The sequence below is a fragment of the Centrocercus urophasianus genome, unplaced genomic scaffold (assembly GCF_019232065.1).
Source record: "Centrocercus urophasianus isolate 14NV4802_14NV808 unplaced genomic scaffold, USGS_Curo_1.0 seq_20, whole genome shotgun sequence".
Taxonomy (NCBI): domain Eukaryota; kingdom Metazoa; phylum Chordata; class Aves; order Galliformes; family Phasianidae; genus Centrocercus; species Centrocercus urophasianus.
In genome coordinates this window covers 15,876,724-15,887,796 of record NW_024884756.1, presented here as the reverse complement: position 1 = coordinate 15,887,796, position 11,073 = coordinate 15,876,724, and the positions used below count along the sequence as shown (strand labels likewise).

General features: G+C 49.0%; 1 protein-coding gene across 1 annotated transcript; it reads left to right on the top strand.

Moving 5' to 3' along the window:
- Positions 1 to 3,373: 3,373 nt before the first annotated feature.
- Positions 3,374 to 4,119, top strand: LOC122162240 (homeobox protein Hox-D1-like). Its single transcript, XM_042822384.1, has 2 exons — positions 3,374 to 3,737; positions 3,863 to 4,119. The coding sequence occupies exons 1-2, from the start codon at positions 3,374 to 3,376 to the stop codon at positions 4,117 to 4,119; spliced, it is 621 nt and encodes a 206-aa protein (XP_042678318.1).
- The last annotated feature ends 6,954 nt before the right edge of the window (positions 4,120 to 11,073 follow it).

Sequence of the window (11,073 nt, the reverse complement as noted above, 5' to 3'; positions counted from 1 at the left end):
GGCACAGTGCGATGCTGCGGACTATGAAGGGCTACCTCTTCTGTTTCCAGAACGGAGTTGAAGCAGAATTTCTGTGGACTGAACGCCCGGTGGGGCCGAGCATTGGTCCTCTCGGGGAGTGGGGCAGGCGGGGAGGAGGGGGCTGGATCTGAGCGTTCATCAATCACAGCCCGCGCAGCTCTTCACCACAGCCCTTCCTCCTCCGTCAGCTCAGTGGAACTTGAGCAAACCCATTTGGCAGTGCCTGGGCTGGGGCTGGAGTGCCCCCAGTAACCGCTCCCAGCTGACAGGATGTGACTGAGCCCCTGGGGCCTGTGTTCGCTTTCTTTATTTGCTGATGGGCAGTGTCTCTGAATGATCCATACTCATAACTTCTCCTTCCTACCAAATTCATGGCATAGGATAGCAAATGGGGAGTGACACGGCACTGGGCCTGTGGGGACATCCCTCTGCCAGGGGAGCCTTGGCAGGAGGAGAGCATTTCCTCTTGGTGCTCATGCAAAGGATCCCAGTAGTGAATGACACGCATTGGGAGAGCACAACTCCCTGCTCCAGCCTCACTGCACAGCCTGGGGTCAGCTTGGAATGGGGGGCCCATGGCACGCAGGTGTTGATGGAAGAGGAAGACGCATCTTCCTCAGGAAGTGATGCTCTGCCTGCCTGTGTGTATGATGGAACTGAGCCTGCTTGCCCACTGCAGCAGCACTGTTTCCCCTCTTTGCCCTGGGGCCTCTGTACATTCCTGTTTTTAGCCATACTCTATAAAATAAACTTCCCAGAGATTCTCTTTCTGTAGCAGCCTTCCTCTGCAGGTCCTTTGATGGCTGACCACTGTGTGTATTCCAGGTTCAGGGATGGATACACATCCCCACGTACCCCAAGTTCTCCTCAGGGATCTGCGTGTTTTTCTGTATAGATGCTCGCTCCAAGCAGCTCCAGGACCCTGTCTTGGAGGAGTGCCTCGGGCATGGGGCTGCCACTGCCTCCAGCACATGCGCTGGCAAAGGGCTGGCTGGTCCCATTGCTCCCCCAGAGGTTTGTGTCCCAGCAGTTCCCCTGGCTCACACTGTCACTGCTCTGCTGAGTTCCTGGACAGCCATATGTTCCTTTTGGCAGCCCTCATATTCTTCCCATGCTTCTATCTAACTATTTTTCTTCCTACTCCTCAAACTTGCAGAGGTTCTTATCCAACAGACCTCTCATCAAAAAACATCTGCAGTCGCTCAGCATCCCATTACCAGGGCTTTTGCTCAGAGTACTGTGAAATCTGGGACCTTAGAGAATTGCAGTTCACTCCCCAAAAGTCATTGGCAATGGGAGACACTGCCTGTGTTCAGCAGTGGCTTCTGCTTTCCTCATCCCTGAGCAGCTGTGCAAAAACAAACAGGTAACAAATGAGAAACTCGGTAAGAGGATCCAGATGGGTGAATGGGAAGATCATATGTTAGCATTAACACGGTCTGCCCTTGCTTTAGCATTTAGAACACAGTTTTAGGTGTAATCAGAGCAGTTGTGTTCTGCAAACAGAAGCCCTCCCCTGGAGCCAGCGCTGCTTGCTTTGCTGCAGTGGGAGTTTCTGCAGCAGGGGACCCTGAAGGAGCAAATGCTTTTTTACTGGACAGCTTTCTTTGCTAAAAAGGAAGCATGGTGTTTCCAGACCTCTGCTTGGTCAGAAAATGACATTTTCTAAACCTATTTGCTTGCCTTGGATGTGCTGAGCAAGCTTCACCTAGAATTTAACCCCTCCCTCAACATTTAGGGTTTCCAAAGCAGGTATATTTGATTTAAACACTTCTAACTGACACCTTTGTCCTTTGAGCATGGTGGTGTAAGTGATAGCATGTTGTTAGTGCACTGGGGCAGCACAGCCCGTAGCTGTGCCTGCTGCTACAGGGCTCTGGGCTTACAGTGAGGGTTCTGTTTGAAGATGCTCAGTCCCGAGTAACGAAGCAGCAATATACCAGCCTTCACTCTCACAGCAGATGGGCTGGATGCACTGGGGAGAAAGTGGGGCTGTTAGAAAGCCTCTCTGCCGTTCAGAGCCCATGTGCAAGGAAGTGTCCCTGTGCCCTTACCATCTTGTGTCCACCAGCCCCAGGGATGTGTCCCTCCCCCTGGAGGGAAGCAAAGCGTGCCAGCTCAGAAGCAGTGCCACCAGTGGGGCACGATGGTGGGGCAGCCGAGGCTGAGCAGAGTCAAACCCTCATGGGAAGGAGCTGAGGCTGCCAGTGAAATGCTCTGATCATGTCTCCCCATGCTGTTCCTTCACTGCCACCAGCCAGCTGTTGGATGACGGGTGAAGGGGTTTTAATTTCATGCCTTTGTTGAGGACCAAAATATTTCTGTGGTAAGTTGCAACTTCTGCATTTCCCAGTTGTCCATAACCACCTCCTAAAACTGAGAAAGCTAAACTAAGTCAAAGCTTAAGTCAAAACTGCATAATGCAACCCTCCTTGTGTCCCTCGTCTGTCCAGTCCCAGGTCAGCCGAGCTCACGTGCGCTCTGCCTTTTGCCTTTTTGAACAGCATTGACATGACTTTCAGTTTTAGGAGTTGGACAAAACCCAACAGCATCCAAACAGAGCCTTAGGTAGCTCAGACCGACGGTCCAGCCTCCCAGGTAGCCGCCAGTCAGGGAAAGGTGATCACTGTCGGAGTCCGGGGCTTATAGCCCTGCTTCTTTGCCATTCACGGAGAAGAGCAGGAGGCTGAGCTGGAGGTTTAGCTGGGCAGCACAACTGGCCGCATTCCCACGCTGCTGCTTCGTGAGCTTCCCGTGCCAGCTGTGAACATTCAGTAAGCAACGCCGAATTGCCAAGGGAAGAGTGAAAGCCCATTAGCACGGAGAGAACGGGGATTCACTTTGGAGAGCCCTCGGAGCAATTATCTGATGGAGAGAGGCCATTAAGCGTCGGGAGGTACAGCATTTCCCCCCCCCCCGGGTGCTGACAGACGCGGATGCTCCCCAGGCCGGGAGGGGATAGACGTGCCGGGCAAAGGGACACGAATCCGGGCGGCGTGGAGGTGCGGCGAGCGGCTCCGAAGGCAGCGGCAGCTCCGGCGAGTGGAGGATCCCTAGCGGTCCCGGGAGGGCTGAGAAGAGAACGGCCACCCGACTCCCGGCGCCGTCCCCTCCGTCTCAAGGCCAGACCGTCGTAGGGTCACGCCTGGGCGCTCGAGGTGCGCTGCCCCCGCATCGACCGCGGGCAGCAGGGAGCGGGCAGGGCACCGGCGGCGCCCGGGATACCCGGTGCGGGCTGCCCCCGCCGGGCTCCCATTGGTCGCGGGGCGGGACGTGCCTTCGCTCCGGCCCTATATCAGGGCAATATTGCCCCGTCCGGGGGTGGGGGTAGTGTGGTGCTGTCCGCGCAGGCATGGACCTGGGCTATTTCCCCATCGTCCTCTCGCCCGGGCTGTGCCACGGGACCCCTCCGTCCCCCTGCTTCCTGCGGGGGCTCGACGCCTTCCCAGTGCTGAGCACAGCGGCCAGCTCCGCGCATCCTCCGTTGGCTGTTTGCGTCGGGGCGGCGGTGTACGCGGCCGGCCCTGCCTCCGGCTGCCAGCAGCCCCGCGGGGCCACGTGTCCGGGTCCCGCCGAGTCCCTCTGCGCCGGGAGCGGCCGCCCGACGTCGCCGGAGCCCGAAAAGCCACGCTCTTGCTGTCCCACCCCGGGGGCGGCCCCGCCGGAGCCCCGCGCCTTCGAGTGGATGCGGATGAAGCGGAGCACGCCCGGCAGAAGTGAGTGTGGCGGCGGGGCGCGGGCGGGGCTCACTCTCATCTCTGCTCCCTCTGCCCAGACCCCCGCCCCAACCCTCCGTGCCCCCGCCGAAGCACGCTGTTTCTCGTGTTTTTCGGCGTTGCAGGCAGCGCGGCGCCCCCAGCCTACTCCCTGCGCACTGGCTTCAGCACTCGGCAGCTCACGGAGCTGGAGAAGGAGTTTCATTTCAGCCGCTACCTGTCGCGGGCCCGCCGCCTCGAGGTGGCCCGCTCGCTGCACCTCCGCGACGCCCAGGTGAAGGTGTGGTTCCAGAACCGCCGCATGAAGCAGAAGAAACGCGAGCGAGAGGCGCTGCCCGGCCCCACCGCAGCGCCCCGGGCAGCCCCGAGCGGCACTGCCTGAGCCCGCTGCCACGGCGCGCCGCGGGGATGCTGCGGGAGGCTCCGCGCTCCTCTCCGTACCGCCGCTGCTTTACTCCGGTTGTACTGACGGGGATAATGGGGGAGAGCGGTCGCTACGAAGCGCCGCCGCTCAACTTCGTCTTTTTGCGGGGGGACGAAAGAGCCGGAAGAGAGCCTCGAAGAGCCGCACCGCAGAGCAGATACGGAGCTGGGGGCGGGCAGGACCGCAGCCCCCGGCCCGGCCTCCCCTGGGCCGCCCCCGGCTGGAGCCGTAGCCCTGCCCCGCCGCCTCCCCGAGCCGTACCCGGTGCCTCGGCCGGGCCGGGGGGCAGCGGGGGCCGGTCCCCATCGGGGCAAAGCAGAACAGGACGATTCTCCCCTCGCAGGAAAAGGGGGGATGTATACCATTAGCAAGTGTAGCAAAAATCCCTTTTTAGAAAAGTATCCCTGTCTTCCTCCCTCCCTGCGCAAAATTGGTATGAAGAGAGCTTGCTTGTACTCATTCCTCACTAGTTTCCATGCCCTTTTGGTATGTGGTTGATTTAGTACAAAAGCTGTGAGAGAAACCTCAAACAATTGGTTCGCTAGGAGAAAGGCAGCCCTGCATGCCTCCTGCATGGCCAGCACCCACTCTGCTGCCTCCCACTATCAGGACAAGGACAGTATAGAGCCTCTCATGAGATTGGGGCTCTCCCAAGCCTTACTGTACCTAATGTCTAAAGAAAAGTACCATATTAAGACAGTCTGCAAACACTAAGAGCTGTTAAAGCACATCAAGATGTTTGGGTTTGACTGCAGACCTCTGCCAGTGACAGCACGGGAGTTCCTAGGTCTCTCTCTCAGAGAACCAGTTCCAGAGTGGTGACAACCCCAGCTACTCCACTTAAGTGCAACATTCACCAGCAATCCTCACTTCTCTGCATTTCACCTTTCCCAGTGGTGAAATGATGGTATTGAAGTAGACAGAGAAGCTGGATTCAGAGGCTTTTCCATCACCTGGCTGCTGACTGGGAATGTATAACAGTCACACAGATAAGAACGCCAGCTGGATTCAAGGGACAATAAAGCTTGGGAGTTTGCTTCGGATTTCACTCAGGTGAAAGAAAAGCATAGCACTGAGAAAGGGATCTGCAGGACCTGGAAAGCAGCTCCAGCTACCACCAGCTGCTGGGATTTCTGTTCTGGTTACATACCATACCCCAGGCAGGGGCTCATGGCCATGCTTGCACACAGAGACTTTTAGGTTTTGTGCACAGTGTTACAGCTCACTTCCAAAGAGCTGATGCACTTCACAGGTTAAAACAAACAAACAAATACACCATAAGGAATTCCCAGGGTGGAGCTGCTGGTATGAAATTTGTACCAAGATACAAACCTCCAAAATAAAGGATGGGCAGTCCCTTGGTAAAGCACTGACCCCAAACAAGCTTTTATTCTGTTCATCATTTATTAAAGAACGGGAAATATTATTCCTGCCAGCTGTTTTTGAGAAGAAGCTATTTAGAATAAAGCAAGATGTGATAAAGTTCATTGATATTACATTACATATAATTATTAAAAGCAAATCAATTACAAACCAGCTCTTTTCAGTTTCTTTTTAGGTACATTTTACACCAAATCCACTGTTTGTAGATTTGAAGAAACACAACACATCTACATGCAACAGGATAGCCTCTAGCTTTCTAAGAGCATCTGGTTCACACACAATCTTCAGACAACAGCTGTGTTTTCAGTTGCCTGCAAATGTGTCACATGCCTGTGGGGCTGCTGGTCTGTCAGCCTGTTATTTTCTTAATGATTTTGACATTTGTGCTGGTCACTCCCAGCCCGAGGAATGTTTTCCACATTGGTGGCACGTTCCTGCATTCCCAAAACAGGCAGAAAGGTTCGCATTGGTTTCAGTGTGCTGAATCAGGCCATTAGACCACACAAAGTCTTTCATAAAGAGAGTTTCCATGCCATATATTTTCTCCACTAAGTAAATACACGTGCCAGCCTTGTAGTACAGCACAGTTCCGTATCAAAGTGGCACAGCCTGAATATATGGAGATTTACTTGCAAATTAAGATGAGACCTTACAAGCCTTTTATGGCTGTCTGAATGAATTCGCTGGTCTGAACACAACCATGTTCGGTTTTAAAACTGGTACTTAGTATTAAGTGTAATTTCTGCTACTAAACAGGGACAGTTTAATGGCATCCCTCTTCCTAACAACCAGTTTTTACTATATAAGCCATTACTCCTTCACACTGTTATGTCAGCAAGATACCCAGAGGACAGAGGTAATGCGAGTCATGTGCCAGTTCCAGAATAATTAAATAAAAATGCCTGTGATATACATGGGAGCACACAGGAGACAAATAAATAGATAAGGTCTAAGATTCACTCACTTAACATCCCAAGAGTTGCATCTCACACATTCCATTTGATGCCTAACAGTTGGAAGTGGGATTTAGGTTCCGCAGATAGAAGTAAGAGCACGACTGTAATTCTCACCAGAGGCAGAACAAAATATTCCTCACTTCCCTCAGTAAACACCTCCCACCATATAACATACCAAAACTCATGAAAATATTATTTCCTGGCCTTATTTACCCTTCAACGACATTAGAAACAACAAAGAGATCATTCTGTTTTAGCCTAGCATTAACTTGTGCCTACCAACTATTGCTCAAAGAGCCACAGCCTACCAAAGGGATATGAACAATATAATTTATTATTTTTTTTTTTAAATATGTTCCCATTTCGCTTGAAACAGAACAAAACAATTGATCTGGAAAGCTTCCAAGGAGAAAAAAAGCTGTTAAATTACCATTCTTATATACAAACCTGTAGAGTGGATATCCTTTGGCTAGGTAAGTGATAACAGACGATCACACCTCTTTGAAAGCTGAATTCAGGCCAGGAGCCAGGCTTGCTTTGGTATCCAACAGTCAATGCAGAACTGAGTGAACAAGCAATCGTGCAAACAAGCAATAGGGAATGCTTTTTTGGGGGTCAAACCCACTGCTCTGGTTTATGGCATCAGCTGCACATACAAGTTTATTTTGAGCATCAAAGACACAACAGTAAGCCAGAAAATACAAACATGCAGCCCACTCGCCACAATTTAATCTCCTTTTAAAAGTGTGCCATTTCCTCCATTTATTGGTAAAGTCTGGAACAATGGCTTACACATAAAACAGTACAGATTATTAGCAGAATAAACCAGGCTATTACTTCTTTTAAGAAAAATATTTGCAGGCAAAATTACAAAATGGAAAGGCTTCCTTGTAGGTCCAACCATTTGTCACTAGCAGCTAATAAATCATGCTTGTGATTTGTCCTGGACTGCTCTGCTAGCCTAAATTCCAGTGAGTCCTAAGAACAGTTGCAAATCCCTGATGGCCAGGAAGTCAGAGGTGTGGAGAGAAACCCTGATTGGTACCAGGTTAGCATTAATAGGCAACTGAAGTTTATGGGAAACTCATTCTATTGGCGATATACGTCCCCACATATGTATATGTGACTAGCCTCAAACATCATTTCTTATTACTTTTCCTAAAGTCACTGAGCTAGAGGAGCCTTCAGCCAGGAGAAGGAAACACAATGAAAGAAGTGAATCAAGTCAGTAATTATTTTGTTCCCTATCTGGTGCCTGCTGGTCAACACTGCTCCTACGAAGCGCCCCTGGAATAATTCTGGGCAACATACAGGAAAATACACTTACCACACATGCTTTACTCTATTTTATTCTTATCCAAAAGTTATTTTTTGTTCTTGAGCACCAGCCAAATGAACAAAATAACCCTCAGCTGGGCAACATTTGAGTCTTCCTTGGCTTACACTGACACCTGTATAGAGTGATGAGAACTTAGGTACATCCCTGAGAACAACTTGTTCCTCCGTGCTGAAAGAATTATGCCATAGACTCACAAAAGAGCTTTTCATAAACAATTTTTTTTTCCTTGTGCTTTTGTTTCCCTGGTGATTAACAGATTGAAAAACTATAAGCAGACTCATGAACAAATAGAATTCACATTGGTCTATCAGTCTTCACACCACTAAGGAAAAATGTCTTTTAACTATCCTTCCATAATGTTACAAATAATAAAACAAAAGAAATTCCACTTTATCCTGGAGACCAGGGCACTTTTAGCTGGGGTGACATATCATGCCTTATAAAAAACACAAAGCAGACCATACCTAGGCTATCTGACCCCTGGCCTCACAAGGATACGCCCAGCAAATGAGGACATACCTGTCAGAGTGCTCACATCCCTGCAGCTCTGCTGAGAGCAAGGCACTGGCGATGGCTCAATTGACCCTGCTCTGGCTCTTCACATTGGATCAGGATAGCTGCTCCTGCTGAGGGAAAGGAGCCATCCATTCTGCCTCTGCTGCCTATGAAAGATAGCTGCATCCCAGTAATATGATTTTTGTGACATTAGTATAGGAGCAGAGCCTGAGAGTTAAGACTTCCCAGCCATTACTCTTCATCTTGAAGATTGTACAACACTAAATCTGCATTCCTAATGTCTCTTTTTATGTTCCTTTAACAAGTAAACTAGATTAAACACAATAAAGTTTAGAGTGGTACTTGAGAACAGATAAAAATCTCACTAAATTTTTTAATGGCTGCTCAAGATCAGATTTCACCCAGTTACTGTTCAGATAGTGGACACTGCCTTCACTCCTGGCATTTGCTGGTATCAGATCCATATGTTAAGCACAGATATGCAAACTATTTAAAAAACCTACACATTTATGGAGTTATAAGTTAAAACATTTACCTGGAGGCACGTCCTTCAACACCCCAGTGTATCAAACCCAAAGACAATTATCCGCAATGTTAATAGCCTGTCATTAAGCCCTATATACCTCTTTAATAATTAATTTGATTGAATGTGTGTGAATACACGATGGCAGTGGGCTATCACACCTATTTTCTTACACTGGAGAAACTAGACCCCAAAACTCCACACACACAATATAGTTATGTCCTACACTAAGAACAAGATTTTGTGAAGTGTTGTAATTGTAACTGCTGTGGAGACTTTCACTTTAATACGAGCAGGCAGCCTCTTAAAAAGAAAAGAGTACAGGGCTGTTGAACACCCTCAAAGTCACGTCTCACTCAAGAAATGGACCACCTGGTGCTTCTGGTTGCTCTTCAAAAGTAGTACTAAGTAGATTGGCTAATGTGATTTGATAACTCGCAAGCGTGAATTGTTATAACAAGAGCCACATGAGAGAAGAACCATCACAACTCTGGGGATGATCATAAATGTGATAAAAATAAATACGTTGCATCCTCTCTGCATGTTATCAATGCTATCTACTTTGCTGCTGCGTCATCTGTGACCTCATCTACCTCAGAGGCAGTCATGCTTTCAAAGGCATGGCTCTGCCCTTTTCTTCTGACTACTTTTTCCTAAATTTGAAGCCCCTTGAATTTTATAAATTAATGATGGCATACCTGGATGTTGTTAGCAGCAGTTGCATCTGGACTGGGACACCTGGATCTGCAGTCACCACCAGCCTTCGTTTCCTAAAACCTGTTGTATGGTAAGTGGATAAGAGAAGCATAAATGAGCCCAGGGCTGACACTGCCTAGGTTGATATCTGTGATAGCTGAAGTCCATAAACTCAGAGTGCCACCAAAACGTGCTCTGCTTTTAAGTCACTGAAAAGAGGAGGCCCCCCTTCATACAGCCTGTACAGTCTTTCAGGTAGGAGGCACTACAGCAGAGCCAGTGATTTCTCTCCTGGAAGATTTGGGCTTCATTGCTTGTGAAGGTATATTTTTGCTTCAGAATGACTACAGGGTCTAGAACTGAACCGGCCAAACATTATGGTTATTAAAAAAACCCACAAAACTATCCAATTCTAAAGACCTATCTGTTATTTAGTAAGATTGCACTGTGTGAAAGCCAGTGCTATGACTTTCATTCTGCAGCCTGAGCAAGACCAAACTGAATATTGCCACCCTAATGACAGTAACCATCTCCTTATAGGAGAAATCATTAAGTCGTCCTGATCTTCCACCATGCATTGCTCTCAAGAGGCTCCACTTGGAGTTGCATTCGAGGAGTCTGAGACAGCAGTAGAAACTCAGCGCTGAGGCAGTGACAGCCAACTCTGTCCATCTCCTTCACCCTGCTAAAAGAAGAAGTTTACTCGAGTCATTCTACTCCTTTCTGCATGACACCACAGTGATGCAAACCTTGCAGACAAGCCTCCTATAAGAAGAGTGCACAGTCAGCATTGTAACCCACACCCCATACTGCACAGAGCTCACCACTCAGGAATTCTCATGCTGTTTCCAGACTACATTCAGCTGCGTTGAAAGTCCAGGCTGACTGACCGTATGACCCAGAAGCACAAAGCTCCCCCACCAGAGCTGAGATATATTGGCAAAGCCAGGTATTCATTTTACTAAATAAATTTAATTCTAAACAACTGACTAAGACAACTTCAGATTCTAACAATATTAGCCTTGTAGCCTTGTATTTGCTAGCCTTTGGGGAATTAAGAGGAAATAATGGATTGGGAATGTTACACGTGGCTGTTAGCTGGATTGGACTGGAATTCAGTTCGCCTTCGCTCTTTGAATGTTTGTGAAAGCTAAGTCTGATCATTGTGGCTCAAAAGTCTTCTGCATCAGTGTTCAAAAACCTTCAAAGTACATATTCTTCATAAAATATTCTGAAATCATCACCACACTACTAACTGAGCACTATTTCCTCACACAGCATGAACTTCTTATTTCTGGCTGCTTGGCCTTAAGAAAGATCAAAGGAGACACCTGGTGCTTTTCTCACATCCTTCTACTACAACCAGGGAAGGGATCAATCTGCTCTGCCACATGGCCTTACAAATCTCTGGAGGTAGCCAGCCTCACCAGCTCATACCTATTGCTAACAAGACCATATGTTTTTAATGTAGATACATTCAAGTCATGTCAGTCACCGTC